This window comes from Schizosaccharomyces octosporus, assembly GCF_000150505.1.
Source record: "Schizosaccharomyces octosporus yFS286 unplaced genomic scaffold supercont6.1, whole genome shotgun sequence".
Classification (NCBI taxonomy): Eukaryota; Fungi; Ascomycota; class Schizosaccharomycetes; order Schizosaccharomycetales; family Schizosaccharomycetaceae; genus Schizosaccharomyces; species Schizosaccharomyces octosporus.
The window spans coordinates 4566080-4584645 of NW_013185619.1; the positions used below are offsets into that span (position 1 = coordinate 4566080).

The 18566-nt window shown below is 36.0% G+C and overlaps 6 protein-coding genes across 6 annotated transcripts; 3 read left to right on the forward strand and 3 right to left on the reverse strand.

The window, feature by feature from the left end:
• Positions 1-447: 447 nt before the first annotated feature.
• Positions 448-2234, reverse strand: SOCG_04632 (iron/ascorbate oxidoreductase). The gene is made up of 2 exons (XM_013162378.1): positions 1416-2234; positions 448-1351 (listed from the first exon to the last, which is right to left on the reverse strand). The coding sequence occupies exons 1-2, from the start codon at positions 2099-2101 to the stop codon at positions 1123-1125; spliced, it is 915 nt and encodes a 304-aa protein (XP_013017832.1). The 5' UTR covers positions 2102-2234; the 3' UTR covers positions 448-1122.
• Positions 2235-5534: 3300 nt separating this feature from the next.
• SOCG_04633 (uncharacterized protein) lies at positions 5535-5964 on the forward strand (the record flags this gene model as incomplete). The annotated part of the gene is made up of 1 exon (XM_013162379.1): positions 5535-5964. One exon carries the CDS (start codon positions 5535-5537, stop codon positions 5892-5894), a length of 360 nt encoding a protein of 119 aa, XP_013017833.1. The 3' UTR covers positions 5895-5964.
• A 3321-nt stretch (positions 5965-9285) lies between these two features.
• Positions 9286-10254, forward strand: SOCG_04634 (But2 family protein). The gene is made up of 2 exons (XM_013162380.1): positions 9286-9468; positions 9512-10254. Exon 2 carries the CDS (start codon positions 9540-9542, stop codon positions 10047-10049), a length of 510 nt encoding a protein of 169 aa, XP_013017834.1. The 5' UTR covers positions 9286-9468; positions 9512-9539; the 3' UTR covers positions 10050-10254.
• A 1084-nt stretch (positions 10255-11338) lies between these two features.
• SOCG_04635 (spermidine family transporter) lies at positions 11339-13096 on the forward strand (the record flags this gene model as incomplete). The annotated part of the gene is made up of 1 exon (XM_013162381.1): positions 11339-13096. One exon carries the CDS (start codon positions 11339-11341, stop codon positions 13094-13096), a length of 1758 nt encoding a protein of 585 aa, XP_013017835.1.
• A 1381-nt stretch (positions 13097-14477) lies between these two features.
• On the reverse strand, positions 14478-15420 carry SOCG_04636 (uncharacterized protein; the record flags this gene model as incomplete). The annotated part of the gene is made up of 4 exons (XM_013162382.1): positions 14478-14563; positions 14603-14803; positions 15006-15110; positions 15312-15420. The coding sequence occupies 4 exons, from the start codon at positions 15418-15420 to the stop codon at positions 14478-14480; spliced, it is 501 nt and encodes a 166-aa protein (XP_013017836.1).
• An 804-nt stretch (positions 15421-16224) lies between these two features.
• Positions 16225-16947, reverse strand: SOCG_04637 (uncharacterized protein; the record flags this gene model as incomplete). Its single annotated transcript, XM_013162383.1, has 1 exon — positions 16225-16947. One exon carries the CDS (start codon positions 16945-16947, stop codon positions 16225-16227), a length of 723 nt encoding a protein of 240 aa, XP_013017837.1.
• Between the last annotated feature and the right edge of the window lie 1619 nt (positions 16948-18566).

Here is an 18566-nt window from a genome sequence, read left to right on the forward strand (position 1 = left end):
TCTCATTCTCCATGAAAAGAAACAAATCAATGGAAAAACAACGATCAGCTACAAGGATCTATGTTTAGAATTGGATATTTTAATACTATTTGGATGAATAGTAATTCGTTTCCAGGGACCTAATTCACTGGATAATCTATGTAGACTTTATGCAGCTGGATCAGTCAAATCTTCCAATCTGAAGATTTGAACTTCCAACTAGAGGTATAATGCATCTTTCCAAAACTGATTAAAGTTGTATGTTTTCTAGTTCTAGTATTTACTTATGTACACGTTTCTACGTACAGACTTACATCTCATTTTGATTTTCCTGTTCGATAATAAAAGTATTCGAAAATAGATTAGTATTATTATACTGAGATATTAATGACATCGTATAACGGTTATGAAAGTTAACATCTTTTTTGTATGTTTTCTGAAAGAAAAAGCATACAAATGATTGTAATAATCCTTTTCTTTCATTAAGTTTTAATATTTCCTTTCCTCATGTTCGAATTTTTTCGAAGCAAGTTTGTTCTCCTACATTCCGTTGCCGTTTGTTTTTTATTTTTCAATTCAAAGAACCCATGCTTGACAACCGTCAACTTGGGCCGAATTTTTTATAAGCATGACGGATCTTTTTCTTCATGATAAGCTCTTTAATCCCTACATAAACTAGAAATAAGGAAATAATCGAAAAATTAAATATCACTCTTATAACGCCATAAAGAGAAGAAATATAGATCATCCATATACCAATTTCAGATTCCACAAGTAGTGACTACTCGTCTGATATGATATTGGTCCTCAGACTTGGAAGGTTATGAAAAAAATGAAGTCGCATATTTAGAATTGTATCCATAACCACGAAAGTTAGACCAGTTCAAACTTCGGTAGATTGTTACATTCTTTTAAAAAAAAATTTTCAAATCATCTTTGTGAGGAAAAGGACCGTCTCTGGAAAGCCAACTTAGGAGCGAATGACAAGAAGTACCGTGAATCAGTCTGTGCCTTCCTCATGTCCGAAAATGTCTTTATTCATATTCCAAATTAGTGCTAATTTCTACATCCTGTAAGCCATTCGATTCTTCTCTTTTTCCATAAAAATGGGCATTTGTTGCTTCGAATAGAATCATGGCTATGCTATGGCTGACGCGACGAACTCTCTTTTCTAAATTCGCGCATTGTCATTGTCTTTTCTTTTTTTCCATCGCCTTCATCAAAATATCCAGTTATGGGGAAGTCTAGGTCAGGTACCGAAAAATAAGCAATCATTTGCCGTTCCCTTATATGTGGATCAATTTTGATTTGATGAACGGTGCTCTTTATTTTTCCACCTGTCCAAAATTCTAACATGTCTGAAACATTGACTCTAAAGAAAACTGTTAATAATCTTCATCTCCTACTTTTAATTTTCGGAAGGAATAGCTACTTACGAAATCACCTCTTTGTCAACAGAGACTCGAACCCACTCAGGATTAGAAAAACCTTGAGTTTGTGGAGGTTGAATTTGTAAACATCCATAGTCTCTTTGAAACAGCAAGGTAATGGTTCCATAATCAAAATGACTATCTGTATCCACATCGTCCTGTACGTGTCCTTTTCCCTCAGGGACCATGTATTCGATGAACCGAAGGAAGTCCTCAGTGGAGCTATGGTGTTTGCTGTAGGTATCCTTTGGTATCTCAAATCCAAGAGCAATCAATTCAAGGATTCTTAAGGAAAGACTATAACACTGTCTTTGAAACAGTTTTAGTTCAGGTAGTCGTTCACGGAATGATTGACTAAGTCCTTCAGGATTCGAGTTAGGAATTTCTGCGATATCATAGTACTCTTTTACAGCTCTATACTGTGGCTTTTGTGAATAAACGCCTTCACCTTGGTGTCTTGAATACCCTGACGGCAAATCACTTCCATGAAACACGTATTTCTCCTTCTCCTCGCTGGGTAGCTTGAAAAATTCATCGCTTTGTTTGAACAACACTTGTACGTCTTCTAGCCTGATTCCATGGTTTTTCAGTGTAAAAAATCCCCATTCTTTACAAGCGTCAGCAACCGATTTACTAAGAAGATTTGTATTCTGTTCTGACAAATCTATGCAAGGTAATTTCATGGATTTCATAAAATAAAGGATAAGAATAGAAAACAATTATACTTATAACAATATTAAATAGCGTCTATGTTGGCCTATATTATAAGCTTTTGCCTGGATAGAGAAGAGAATCTTTATTAAAGCGAACTTTGCCATATATGAGTCGTTATTTATTTGAGTTAAAACTTTAAGGAAAGAATAACAATACTTCATCTTTTACATCATACGCGCCCTTCGACGTCATTGTTTTGAACGTAACTATGACGGTTGGAGAGTTAGCTGCAACCCATGTAAAATGAGATGACATTGGATTCTATGGTTGAAAACTATGAAAAGACAGATAAACACTTTTTCAGAACAGAGAGCTGTGCGTACATGCTGTGATTTTTTATGTCTATACATTTGTCTATGATAAAAATGTGTAATCTCTATGACTCAAGATGTTAAGCTAGTAAGCACTTACGATTTCTAGTAGCTTAAGATAGGATGATAATTGTTTACTGCAACCTATTGCTCAATTTGGATACTATGCTATGCTACACACACGTCTGTAGTAGACTTAGAATTCACCGTTCAGTTCAAATTTAGCAAACTATGATAATACGAGAAAAAGATCTCCTCCCCATCCATAATGCGGATATATAAAGATACTAACTTGACATTATTTCAATTCAGAAATTGACTCCCGATTTACCTCACCGTTTGTATAAATTGCAATAGCGGCCTTCAAATATAAACAACAAAGACAGAAATTGCATAGGATGGAATCAAAGCAAAATAAAATATATATTACGCATTTCTTACCCAAATTGATGATTGAAAAGTTTTAAACAAGCGGCGGTTTCATTACGACTATGAGAAGGTGTTGTTTCTACCAAGCATAGCTTAGCCTTCACGGTTTTTATTAAGTTATATAGTTGTACTTCTACAGCTATGCGTTGGTGAAAATACCAGTTCCCATCTGATCATTATATCGAAGTTCGTAAGGTTTTCGTGTTAGTTCAATTCTTCGGTTGAAGACAGAATGAGCACTGGGGATGCTGTAGGCTTAGCAACTTTTCACGTTCTACTTGTTTCTATTTTTTTACCAAGTAGTAAATCATATAAAACCAAGGAAGCTTAAACAACAACTAGAAGTTGATAAATACATTTCGTTATTTTTGAGCTGTAGTTGACTTTGAAGTATTAGGAAACCGAAACACTAACGTATATATCCTCTGAATACATATATTAAAGCATATCACCATCAATAAATGTTCTACTCATGGGTGATAGACGTGTTTTCGTTCTTTCAAGGTGGCAGCGACAAAACGGCAACAGAACGCTTGTTATGAAGGTAGTCCTTGTTTTGAAAATTGTTTCCAAAATACTGAGTACAACGCTTCACTTCATTTCTGTATCTAATAGCGGCTGAAGCGAAAGATTCTGAATAAATGTAGTTTAACCGACCTGCTTAACCCCATATGAATCCCTGGCCAGAAGTTTGGAAAAAAAAGACATCGAAGCAATGATGAAATTCAGAATGATTATAAGACGCGAAAGTTATCTTCTCTTTGTCATATTTTCTATCAAGTAGACCAAATTAGCAACAGATTTCAAAAGAGCATAATCATCGTTATGATGACTGATCAGTGTAGGAACTCTCACGTTGGGGTCAAAACTCACTTTTTACAAGAAATACATTCAACCTTAAGTTTTGATGAACCTAATCTTTGGAAAACTTTCGTGGGGCCGCTGAATCAAAAACAAAGGGATTTCTTCTATATGGGTGAATCTATAATGAAAATGACATGAATGACTGGAGGAGTGAAACACTGTTTAGTCAAACAGTATCATAATACAACAAAATCAGTGGTGTCTTTGCTCCGTTCGTTTTCATTAGTAATACGGGAACCAGGAGTATTGCCCATTCCTCATTTCAAAATTAGAAGCAACGGTTTCAAATACATTCTTCGGCTTTAACTTAAGTAGAATTTTCTTCTTCGTTTGCATAATAAGTTCATTTTTGACTAATACCTCATCAGTTGTAATCAGCACCACTTAGCTTAATACACAGTCCCTCTTTATTAGCATTCAGGCATCAATGCCAAAGATAACTGTCAGTGTGCAGTGTACTTCCTTAATACTTTCTAGTAGCTTAGGAGCGTCTAGTACTTATTCTACTCCTGTCTTGACGAATACAGCAATAGTCTCGAATTTTGCGATGTCAATTTCTGCCAGTGTTTCTGGGTTTAAGGAAGTCATACCTCTTAAATTTCAAATAAACATCTATCAGGAAAGATGCTTCCTCAATACCTGCTGGTTGTTCATATCCAACATTAGTACTGCTCCCTTCAGTTCCTACTCGCATTTTAGTATTTAACAACAGTTATGTTCCTCGAGTCATAACTAGTAATAGCTCCATACATACTAGCACTTCAACGTTAGTCTTTCCTCTATTTGAGTGAGCAATTCACCCACTAGGCTTCTATTTCAGCACGGACAGTAACAATTATGTATTCATTATTGCTACTAGCTCTTCAGCTCCAAATAGAAAGCCACACGAACGGAAGATACTGCTTTTTGTTTTCCAATGGAGTTTTATAAAACGATGGTAGAAATTCCTCCCAAGCTTCCAATAGCTATACAGCCGCTGGTGCTTTTATTCCTTTGGCACCAATGTAGCAACAACATCGTACCTGCTATTGCTTCTACATACCTCAATTCTACCAGTGATTCAAGATTGAATGGAAGAGCTATTTCGGCTTCTGAGTCGATAAATACAATCACAACATCGCCGAACAGTACGTTGCCATTCTTCTACCACAGCTTCAACCTCTAGTGATAGCCCGGCTTCTTTAACTTCAATCAGTATGAACTCATAATTGACTGACACTACTGCTTCCCCTTCGGTATTTAATGGTAGTTTTTTTCTTCAGCTCCAATTAGCTCCAAAACCCGATAGTTCGACGGCCACTAGTGATTCCGCTTTTCCCCCTTCGATTAGCAAATTAGACCTCAATAACAATGCTACTCCACAGAACTTACTAGTACTACAGGAATTCGTAGTAGTTTTGTTGCTAGGATTCCAAATAGCAACAAGTCAGTATCTCTGTTGCCGTTCTCGGTGTCAATTAACAGACCAAATGTTAAAGGAAGCGCTACACAACTGTTGGGTTTTTAGCATTTTAAATTGTGCATTGTGAATTACAATAACAACGCCCACCAATATGCAGTCCCTTTCAACTAGCGTTATAGGGTTCAACGCTAATGGTTCTCCTACTTCTTTTTTGAAAAAAACCATCAATATTTCGGAACTTTACAACCGAGTCAACTCTTACCAGTATTCCGAGTTTAGGAATGATGTTATTCCTAGATGTCAAGTAGTCATAGCTAGTTATACACTGGTAGTACTATTCGACTAGCTCAGAATAATAACAACTCAATACCTAACATTGATGCTGTTTCTTCATATCCAATTATAATGCCAACACCCAAGATCGGTAACGCTTCTTACAACCCTCTAAGCATTTCAGGATCCAATGATAGATTTGCTTCGCGGGATCTAACTAGTAATACCATCGTTTTCTGTAACACTTCAGTAAGAAACAGCGTTTCGGCTTTTCTCCACAAGGAGTGCTACTCATTGGCTACCAGTGGCAATGCTTCTTTCATTTTTTCATCGACAAACACGACATCATCTGTTCCTACTATTATTTTCGAACCTCATCGTAATTTTTCTTCTTTAAGTTCGATTAGCAACAGCGCTTTACCTGCTACTACATCTGCCTCTAAAGCTCCAAGCAGTACCAGCTTTTATTTTTGCTTCCTTCGAACCTTATAGTGTAAGTGATGATTTTACTTATCCAGTGCAACATGGGTTTTGGCTCCATACGTAGTACTGCATCCTCCAATCGTATTACCACTTGCAGATTCAGCGGCAGTTTTAGTTTTCAGATCCCATACAGTGAATTCCCAATATTCAAAAGGATATACAGCTCATTAGCTCCTCTTACTAATACAAATTCTCCTCATATCACTACTCCTCAAGCTCGATAAGCACTTCAACTGGTATAGATGATAATTTGGCTTTTAGACTGTTGAGTACGTCCAAAACAGGACCTCAAGTACCACTGTTACTTCCGCTGATCTCACATGATCAATTTCTAGTTCGTTTCTTCCTTATTCCGATGTTTTACTTAATACTTAGAACATCAAGTACGGAAACCCTCCCACTGGTAGTCCCCTGTCCATTAGGATCTTATTTCCTCTAGCAAAATTCTCGGAATTTTGTAGCTCCTAACTTATCTAAATTTTAAACTTATAATGCTAGTGCTGGTACAATGTTTAACTCGGAAGCCGTTAGCATTAACAGCCAGTCGTAGAATATTGTATGAGCGGCATTATTTTCTTTTCTTGTGTTCCTTGTTTTCTTTGTTAATTTCTAGGTATTTTCTTGATCTGTTTATTAGGATTCCAGGAATTAGAGTGTTACATTTTTATATGCGTTGAAGTAAGTAGCCTTGAGACACGTTCCAACCGAATATTCCAAGTTTGCTTCTCATAGTCATAACCGTTATACGGTATCATTAATATTTCTATATTATAATATTATTTTATAATCGAATACTTTTATTATCGAACAGAAAAACCAAAATGAGATGTAAGTCTGTACGTAGAAACGTGTACATAAGTAAATACTAGAACTAGAAAACATACAACTTTAATCAGTTTTGGAAAGATGCATTACACCTCTAGTTGGAAGTTCAAATCTTCAGATTGGAAGATTTGACTGATCCAGCTGCATAAAGTCTACATAGATTATCCAGTGAATTAGGTCCCTGGAAACGAATTACTATTCATCCAAATAGTATTAAAATATCCAATTCTAAACATAGATCCTTGTAGCTGATCGTTGTTTTCCATTGATTTGTTTCTTTTCATGGAGAATGAGAGTCCATCTCTGACACTTCCAATTTTAGTAAGGACATTCGAAGTTCTTGATCCGTTAAGCCGACCGAAACTTTTCAATAAAGTATCAAGATCTGAAGAATATAAACCAGCTCTAATAATAAAAAAAAGAAAAGCATTTGCATTTCATGATTTCAGTTAGCTTAAATTCTTTATTTGCTTAGATAACATAAACAAAGCGTTACGTTACTTCTCAGAGAGCCAAGTACCGCTCACGCGTAGCTGGAACTTTTAGTCAACGCAAATATAGTTTAGCGAAGAATACCGAAGGAATACGAATTTGGGAAAGCTGCTATTTTACCGCTACAAAACATTTTGGTCTGCGATTGTGGGCTCGTTTTCTAGGTTTTTAGAGATGGTTTTAAACTTGTTTTTCAACTTTATCGTCAATTAATTTAGATGATTTCTTTTAACACTTGTACAATTTTGGGTCCTTATAACACGTAACTCGATTAGTTTCGAAGAATCCTACTTACCAAGCAAAGGTGATTGAGGAACGTTTATTGCCTCAATACTTTCAACAGAAATGGAAGAAAAAGAAAGAGAAATGCATTTAGAGGATGTGAAACCCTCTCAATTGAGTCCTGCGACTTCTGACAGTAGTTTACCCAAATACAGTCAAAACACTAATTCCCATCTATACGACATGGAAAGGAAGTTTATGTTTAGACAACGATCCAATTCCACCATATCCTAGGAAGGATTGTAAATTGGTTCCATTTTTTATGGAATTCAAGAAGCTAGCTCGAAGTTTATTCGATTCATTGTTATCGTTAGTTTGTTTCCCTCAAACTATGCAAGGATCTCGCAGGCTGTTGAAGAAGAGAAAAATAAACCTGTTTCATTTAGGCGGTGTTTTATCTTTATAGTCGTGCTAAACTTTACGTTTTCATACTTTTTCCTTTTCCCCTTCCTAAATGAATCAATGGCAGGCAAGTTCGGGTTTTGGTTTCGATATGGTACAGCGTTTTACTAAGTCCTCATAACTTTCTGGATTTGCATGTTTGTTGTGTCATGTAAATCTTTAAGTGATTGTTGGATTAGATGTGTTTACTAAAGGGCAATGATTAGTTTTACTGGACTTAATCATTCTATGCCCAGCTTCGACCGCTAAGAAGAAAAGATGTATCGACGAATGAAAATCAATTCCACCGGTGAATGCCAACGAGATTTGAAAAGTCTGCCATTGATCGTAATGATGTCAATACTGAACCTTCATCTTTTGAATTTTTTGAGCAATATGTAAAATACATAAGAAACCAAGTTAGTCTCAGGGCGTTGAAAACTTCAGGAGGTGCGTCTGATATTTGAAGCATTCTTTAGAAAGATGCCAGATCTATTTTTACTTGACGGATCAGTAGCAAGCATATGTTTATCATTATTTTTGTTTATTGTTGCTCTTCTTCCTATAAGTTTTGCATGTCGCTCTGCAGCCGCCGCTGGATAGTACCGTTGAGTGTCCCTTTGATTAGGGTTATTTCTTTTTTATTGATCATAATTATTAGAAGTTTAGGGTTACCGCTATAGAAATAAGAATTAATGTCGCTTTTTTTCCTCCACATGTCTAGTAACGCCTGTTGGGTTAAGCATGTTTTGACCATCCAGCTGTTCTCCGAATAAAAAACAAAGAAAAAGAAAAGAGAATATCACAAACATTCAAATCAAAAAAATCATTAGTCTTCCAATATTGTTTCACCTACTCGCATCGCAATCCTAACTATATCTTGCTTCCAATGCGTTTTTGTCTTTTTTTTTATTTCTCGGATTTTTCCATAGTCGATAGTAACGTATGATGCATTTATAGTTTCTTTGTTCACTGAAATGCCAAGTGATATGTATACAGACAAGCGTAATTATTTACACAAGTTTTGCTGCACCTATGATGATAATTTCTTCATTCATAGAAAAAAGCAAAACAGTAGGGAGAATGAATGAACAAATATTTCTTTCTACTTTACTTCAAAGAAAAAATTTTGATTTTCCTCATTGAAATAGGAAACTTGGATGCAATACAATACAATGGCTGTGTTTTGGAAGCATCTTGTTCTTAAGCTTTCCAGATTGTTGCCATGTATGATCGATCAGAGAGCAACTCAATTCATCTGTGCTCCTCAGATGACGAAGTGAATCACCAATATGTTTCTTCCTGGAATACTCTGACTAAATAATTTAATTTTTAATATTGGTTTACTTTATTAAAGTTTACTTGGTTGTTTCCAAGATCATTGTATCTTTAGCAGTCCGGTTTTCTCGTGCAATAAATACATAAATAATTTTGGTTTATATATTCGATAGATTCTCTTGCTTGAAAGCATATTTCAAGTATCAAACACTTGACTCTTCTGACTCAGTATATTGTTACATTGCATTGCATCTTTTTGGTAGTTTCTTTTTCTTTCTTTTGAATTACTACGTCAGCACCTATTCATTTTGAAAGTGTGTTGGAAGTACGTGCACCGTTTGAAACGTTTATTAACATTATCAATGTAGTTATTGTTTTGTTTTTGAATTCTTTACAATGAAGTTTTTGCCGTCTACTGCTTTTTTGCTTTCTCTTCTTAGTGCCACCGGTGTCTTTGCTTCTCCGGTACCTGCTACTGCAAGCACTAAATATGAGTTGTCACCCAAGAAAAAATTTGGTATCATGAGTTTTCACTCCGGTAATTTCAATGTCCATCTTCATCCGTTCTTTGTTGGCGAGTCAGGACATGTCTATTTGACCCAATATGATAATGCTGATCAGGTTAATGAGTTTTATCTTAAAGACAGTCAATTATTCCATAAGGATGAGATTGCTTCTCTTGACAAGGATGGAGCTCTTGTCTTTAAATCCTCTAATAACTCTTCCTTGACCGGTTTTAACACTAAGCAACTTACCACTGGCATCGGCTACGAATTCCGTTTAAACACTAGTTTCCCAGTTGCATGCCATGTTCCAAACACCAATGAAGTTTATCAAATTTATTATGGAAGAGAGAATCATACCAGTGAGTGTGTTGGTATCGCTACGGAGCTTATTATTCCCTAAACGGTTTGTCATTGTCAGATGTTTTTATCGGTACATCGCATATCCTTCCAGAAAAGATTTGCATTTGATTCATCTGGATACTATTTAGCATCAAAATACAAGTCTTTTTATAATCTATATTCTTATTTTCCATTTACTTTATTTTGATAGATCATATTCCATTGAGTATAAACAAAATCTAAATATCTGATAAAGTATTCATCAAGTAAATTTACTGTATTTTTGGCATTTTAAATGTATCCATATAACTTGCTTTATTTTAACATTTATATTTCTTTGCTATGTGCTTGTTCTAACTATTCCTTTCCTAAAAAAAGCCAAGCTTTCTCAATTTCTAAAAACAAGGATGTGGGAGTTTTCAGTGATTTAACAGAATTTGTCACTGATTCTTCCTTGTGACATCTATCAACTTGGAGTTTCCACGAGTCAAACCTGACACTTTGTGTTGGACTAGAAGAATTTTTTTGCTATCCTTACGTATTCATTAGGATTTCACGTTCCTGTAAAGCTATAGCTAAAGGACAATTCATCTGATTTGATTTAAATAAAAAATCTAGCCTCTCTTTTTTCTATGAGAGCATACGGATCGATGTTTATTTTTCTTTTTTATCAGATCATAGCAAATTAAAGCCAGATTAGATAAGAAGATTAGATCTAACACATTGTGCTATTAAGAAAAATCTCTCACATATGCGAAACCAAAAGTTCAACAATTTGCGACGGTCGTACAGTTAATATATTTATTTAGTTCTTAATCTTTATTTATTTTTTCCTTTTACTAACTAAATAGGAAAATCATTCTATCAATAAGCCGTCACATATGATCGGAGTTTTTATTTTTTATATTCCGAGACAAAATTTTTCTTCGCATTTTAAAGACACGGTATTCAGGGTCTGGCCCAAATTTGTTACTTCAATCTTTGCAGTGAAACTTCTCTGTACTGTCCATGTTGTCTTGGGATCAGATATAAATAAAGGACCATCCCCCAAATTTTCTGTGCTAAGCTAAGTAAGGTATTATTAAAGTCAGAGTAAAGTATTCAACTCCAATTCAAAAAAACAAAGTATAGTTGAACAGAATTGAAAAATTTCACCACGAATAGGTAATTTTTCGAAAGTTTCTGTTCTTTTTGCTTTCCTTTTCTTTTTTTACCAACAAAGTTCGTAAACTATTACAACCGTAAATTTTTTGCAAAGTAGCGAACTCGCTATCCCTGTCTCTTTTCGTTCTAATTGTCAAGGTTTGCATCATTCATTGAATATAAATAAAAGTTCTTTACATTATTACCATGTCTTCTAGTGATCCTGATGCGTCTTGGAACATTCACGAAGTGCAGGAGGTTCAATCTGCAACCGCACATCCCGAGACTTATACATTGTCAAGTAAGAACAATGTATCGCAAAACGAGGGAGTTTTTCATTCCCTATCAGATCTAAATCATCGGACATCAACCCATTCGCAACAGCAAACGTCTTCTTCTTTTATACCTCGGGATGATGATGATACTGGTAAAAACTCGATCCTTCAAAATAAGCTTTCGGAAACCTCAGAGAAGGAAGCTTGGATACCTGCAGATGCAGCAGAGAGAGGAGATATTGAGAATCAAGATCCTTCTGGAAAAATATATCCAAGAGTTAATGATCCTGATGCTTTTATTTATACAATTAACCCAGATTCTCCACATCTTGCTGTTAATTGGCCCTTTTCTCGTAAACTAAGGACTACGGCTGTATATTCTTGGGCTGCGTTTTGTTCTACCTATGCTTCATCAGTTTTTTCCGGTCCTACAGAAGTTCTTCCTAAATTGTATCATATTGGCATGACAGTCTCTCTTCTAGGTACTAGTTTGTTCATTTGCGGTTACGGTTGTGGCCCAGTCGTCTGGGGTCCGCTGTCAGAGTTATTTGGTAGAAAATCACCTGTGGCTGTCGGTATGTTTGGCTTTGCCATTTTCAACATTGCAGTGGCCGTTGCCAAAGATATCCAGACAATCATGATTTGTCGATTCTTTAGTGGTTTCTGTGCTAGTAGTCCTATGGCAATTGTCGCTGCTGCTTTCGCGGACATGTATTCCAACCGACATCGGGGTACTGCTATCACGATCTTCGCTGCCCTAGTCTTCGGTGGCCCTTTACTATCCCCGATCATCAGCGGATTTATTACGAAATCTTATTTGGGCTGGAGATGGACCGAGTACATTACTTCATTCATGGGATTCTTTGCTGTTGTGATTGTCGTCTTTTGTTGCGAAGAAACTTATGCAAAGAAAATTGTAGAGAACAGTGCTCAACTCTATCGTTCGCGAAATAACAACTACTTTGTGCATGCCTTGACAGAGGAACAGACGCTAACTCCTCAAAGTGTACTCAAAAACTATTTGTTGATTCCTATCAAGCTTTTATTTACGGAGCCGATTGTCTTCTTGGTTACACTCTATTCTTCTTTTGTATATGGTATTCTATACTTGCTTTTGGAAGCATATCCAATTATTTTTTCTGAAAAACGCCATTTCTCCATGGGTGTTGCTGAACTCCCTTACATTGGTTTGTTGGTGGGCGTGTTTATTGGCAGCGGTATCAATATTGCTTTTGAGCCTTGGTACTTTCGACAGGTGTTAAAGCTTGGTGGAAAGCCGTATCCGGAGGGTCGTCTTCCACCCTTGATTATAGGTGCCTTCATCTTTCCTGCTGGTATATTTTGGATGGCATGGTCAGGTAACTATACACATGTTCATTGGGTCGTACCTAGTTTGTCTGGTTTGCTTACTGGAGCTGGAATTTTGCTGATTTTCTTGAATTGTTTAAACTATTTAATTGATGCTTATTTGTTTCGCGCCGCCTCGGCGATGGCTGCTAACACAATGATGCGTAGTTCTGTTGCTGCAGGATTTCCTCTTTTTGCTATTCAAATGTTTCATAACTTGGGTATTGGCTGGGCTGGATCTGTTTTAGGTTTCATCGCTATTGCCTTAATCCCAGTTCCCATCGTTTTCTACTTTTTTGGTAGAAAAATTCGTTCTTGGAGTAAAATGACCGTCGTGATGTGAACATGAGATGAGTATTTCTTTCAATTCATCTCAACCTGTTTTGTATACTAGCGAAGCCATTCCAGAAACGAATGACTCACAATTTGGAAATCTTTTGCTTTGACCACTAGATTGTGAATTCCTTTTAGCTTTTGTTTTAATTTATTTTTCTTTGTTTTGCTTTGGCTTTGGTACGACGTGCTGTATTTTCATTCGGTTTGACGAGAGAATCCTCGAGAATGTTTAATTGATATGCTGATAGCCTGTTATTCTGTTTTTGTTGTTTAATCTCCGCAGATATGCATTAAAGTACTTTTTCAATCTCTCGTTGATATAACTTTTGAATCATAATATGTGGCATCCGGAATATATAATGCAACTGACTGATATATCTCGCTTCAGTCATATGTACTCGACAAAGTTACGAAGAGATCCCTTATTGGGAAAAAGACATACCATTGGTATGAGTGAAGTAAGGTAAGCTCATACTGTTGGAATGTGTTTTGTCCTAGTATTGGATTATTTATATGCATTTCAATGTTCTACTCATTTTAAAACAAGAAGAATATTTGATGTAAGAAGAGTTGAAACGAAACAAAGCAGAACTAAACTAAACTAAACTGAATGATTAGAATAAAGGGACAGAATAGAATAAAAGACTTTATTGACCATAAAATTAGCAAAATATAAAAGCATACAGCACTTCGGATTCTCTTGTTGTCTCCAACCATAGTACTAACGAGCCTTCAGACGGTTTTCACTTGCTGCAGTGATCGATCGGGAACTGGTGTGCTGTTTTTGCCTAGGTATAGCCGTAAACATTTGTTCCCGTCGGTAAGATTACTACAAGCTCAGTTGTGATCCAGTAAGGGCGTTCTTACATTTTGTAGTAAAAGACTCTTCTGTATGTTGACATTGCAATATTCCGGCCTTGACTACATTTATAAAAGACATGCGATTACACGGCACTCTGTTGAAGCTATAGTTAATCACGGCAGAATTTTCGTTAAAGTACTTAAATAATCATTAAAGAGGGTGTTCGATTCTATTCACGAAGCATAAACAACGATATTGCGTAACGAATTAAAAAGATTCATGGAAGAGTGAATGAGAAAAGCAACTTAAGCCGTCTTATTAAGATAATGCTTACTTTGGGGGATGGTGCGAATGCAAAGTTGATGGACTGCAATATTGACATGTATACTTCCAAAGAAAATGCAAATTATGAAAACGTAAACCAGGTTCGTTAAAATTCAAACTTCACCACTTTGCTCAGCAAGAGGTTGAAGTTCGATTTCTTCGTTCTGAGGTACTTCATCTCCTTGATTTCTTCCTTTTAACTTGGTTAATAATTGCTCTATGATAGGAAGCATTTACGTAGTGTACATACCAAAAACACGATTCACAGTATGCCGTTTCCTATGGCATTTGCGCCGTTACCTATATCAATGACTAATAATCTAAGTCGTTCACGGGCAATTGGATTCACTAGAACAGTTAGAATATTTCGCAGGTTGTATGGCATACTCGAAATAAAAAGAAACAAGACAAAATCAACAAAGCAAACAACGTAGAGAAAAAGATTATTTATCTTTTCAAATTGTATTATCTTCTTTGCAGTATAATACATGGCGAAACCGGGGACATTGAGAAAACACACATATAATGCTGAAACACACATATTGAACCCAGCTTGCCTGTACCATTCTGGATACGTTACAAGAATCGCTAAAAATAGGTCAGTTATTCGAGAACAAATATTCTTAACTTACTTAATAGGAAAATAAAAATAGATCCAATAGAAACGCCAGCAAGCCCATAAAAAGCTCTTGAATATGGAGAAACCTTGTAACCAAAATTATGGCTAGAAAAACAAGATTATATAAAATCGTTATAATAGTCATTATGCCTGCGGCAAAGGTTTTCCAACATTCTTTGTTCGCTGAAGGGTCCGACCTAGTGTTATCAACAGATTCTTGGGCGGAATTCTGAGCGGATCCGTCAGCCATTTCTAAATCGATAAATTTGTTTGAAGCTAATGAATGTATTAGCAACTGAAGTTTTCGTTCTTTGTGAAAGGAAGGAGGCGTTCGTCCTGTTGTTGACAATTATCGACAAGGTTAAAAACAACAAACAAATAAACAAATAGGATTCCTCAGTAAGAAATCTCCATAACTGGATTACAAACAGGGAACATAAACAAACACCATTACCTTTCTATTTCAATAAATCTTACCTGAATAAGGAGGAGGCGTACCATCTGAAGAATGGATGTCTGCCTTTTCATCAATGAGTGTTTTGAAAGACTCGTCAGAGTCTGAAACAGGAGTGTATTTATTCTTCATTTTTGCAATGACAAGCCAAAAACCAAAAAGAACGGCAATATTTAGAGTTGAAAAAGAAATCGACTAGAATCACCAAGAAAAGGTCCGTAGAAACCGCTTCCAGTTTTCACAGATTTTTCAAAAATAGGAATTGGTTCTTGCTTCAAAAAGCAAACAATCCTTACGGAACAACTGTCTTTAAAACCAAAGATACGAGTTTCATAAAATCTTGGTAGTGGCTTTTCGCATGTCTCGTTTCATAGAAGCTGCGACATTATGTCACGGACTGGTCACATTTCTCGCTACGATTTACGTCCTTGTCATACTATGATATTGGTAAATATTTCGATACGATAATCATATTGTATAATCAATTATAATATTACTAAAAGTAAAGTCTCATTCTTTGATTGAATATTGCAAATTCTAAAATTTGGATTATTAAAAAACTTACTAATTACTGAAATACTTGCATATATATTTAGTGGAAAAGATTGAATCTTCAGAGTGGGACATTTGACTGATCTAGCTAAATACATTGTTCGTATACTTTGTTTCCGTATCAGGTCCCTGGAAGCCATTACTAGTTAGAAAATAGTATAGAATCATCCACTTTAGCAAGTTAAGCCTGAATTTTTTTCAAATAGAAATGTATACTCTTTCAATGATACCCTTATTCTCAAATAACAAACGAGATTTGACAGTGACAGTGACAAAATTTATCATTCAAGATTCACTCATTGTTTATTTCTAATAATAATATTTATTTATCTACTTTATTTACTATGCCTTTCGAGTTTTAAGTTTTGTTTTTCACCTGTTTCATCAAAAATGCCCATTATCACTTCCAGAAACCAAGGTTGTAGGCTTTCCTGGAGTAACCCAGCAGACTCTATTGCTGATTCCTTCTTCCTCAAAATTTCGATTTAATTCTTCTTTACATTGAGTAAAATGACTCCATCCTTCGAAATGAATAGGTACCATCAGCCCAACATCCAGATCTTTGACTAGTCTCCCAGCTTGTTTACCATCCATAGTAATCTGCAGCGGTCCATCGTGAGAAGGCATAATGGCCTTTCCAAGATTCAGGATAGCAACGCATACATGATACTTTTTACGAATTTCGTTCATTTCGTCAATGTAAACCGTATCACCAGAAAAGTAAATCACATTTGAAAGTCCTTTAGAATTTGTACCGAATGTGTCGCACTCCAAGATAAAACCGGTGCACTCTCCTCCCGGAACATGTCTTGTAGGTACCCCGGTAACTTGAAAGGTTTTCCCACCCACCTCAAGTGGAATTGTCTCCCATGGGCGAATGCCACGAACACCTGGTCGAGGTTGGAGATTCTTTGCACCATCCATAGTGGTAATGACTTTACGGCCATCTAAAAGACGACGTCCAAGATCATCCAAATTATCTGCATGATCTTCGTGACTTAAAAGTACTGCATCAATAGGTGGTAAACTTTCCAATCCCAAGGCAGGATCAAAGCTATTTTGCAAAACAACTGATCCATCCTTTAGAGCTTTTGATTCTTGATTCATTTTCGTTATCGATACTGAGAATACATTATCGATACTGAGAATAGCAGTGGCAGTCGTAAGGTGGGTAATGCTCACTTTGCTGTAACAGGAGATTCCAGAAGTTTTTCTTTTCTTTTAGAATACAAAGGAAGTATATAAAACATTTCTCCTAATAAATTACATAGATAAATTACATAAGCCGAAATCCGCATAACATAAGCCGAAATCCGCATACCGCATAAAGCATACCTGGTGCGCGGGAGAAAGTCATTGAGTGTAGGGTCCAATCGACATCGGGGTACTGCTATCACGTCCTTTGCTGCCCTAGTATTTGAGGGACCTTTACTATCTCCGTCATTAGTAGGATTATTAGAAAATAGTATTTGGATTGGGATAAAGCCGGTACCTTATTTCGTTCATTAGGACTCTTTTCTGTTGTTCTTGTAGTCTTTCAATTGCGAGGAGACCTAAGCAAAAAAGATTGTTGAAAACAACACTCAAGCATACAGTTTCCGATGACAACTATTTTGCGGGTGCCGAGACGGAGGACAGATATCAATCCCTAAAAATGTTCTCAGTATCTATTTATCAGTTTCCATGAAGCTTTTAATTACGGAATTCCTTGTCTTCTTGGTTATACTCTACCTTTCGTTTGTATATGGTATTTTATACTTGCTTTTGGAAGCGTATCCACCTATATCTTTTCCGAAAAAGATCATTTCTCTATCCGGAAGGTCCGACCGTCCCTCACTTAATTATAGGAGCCTTCATCTTCCCTGCGGGTAATTTTTGGATGGCATGGTCAGGTAAATTATACATATTTTCATTGGGTCGTACCTAGTTTGTCTGGTTTGCTTAGTGGAGCTGGAAGTTTGCTGATTTTCTTGAATTGTTTCAACTATTTAATTGATGCTTATTTGTTCCGTGCCGCCTCGACGATGGCTGCTAACACAATGATGCGCAGTTGTGTTTGCAGAATTTCCTATTTTGCTATTCGAGTGTTTCATAACTTGGGTGTCGACTGGACTGGATTTGCTTTAGTTTTCATCGCTATCACGTTGATTCCCGTCCCATCGTTTTCTATTTTTTGGTAGAAAAATTCGTTCTTGGAGTAAAATGACCGTCGTGATATGAAGATGAGATGAATGCTTGTTTCATTTTATCTCAGTTGGTTTGTATTACTTACTCGCGAATTTTTATTCAACAAAGATAGCTTATAATAGTAATATTTTACGTCTACCACCGAAATGTGAGTTTCGTTTCAGTTTTTGCTTTGCTCAGGTGAAAGAAGCCCCAAATCTATTTATCGAATGTGCTAATAGTCTGATATTTGTTTTGTTGTTGTATGTCCATAGATATGGATTCAAAGTACTTTTTCAATCTCTCATTGATATAAGTTTTGAATCATAATATGTGGCTTCCGGATTTATATTATGCAACTGACTGATATATCTCACTTCAGTCGTATGTACTCGTACAAAGTTACGAAGAGATCTCTTATTGGGAAAAAGACATACCATTGGTATGAGTGAAGTAAGGTAAGCTCATACTGTTGGAATGTGTTTTTCTTAGTATTGGATTATTTATATGCATTTCAACGTTCTATTCGTTTTAAAACAAGAAGAATATTTGCTATGTAA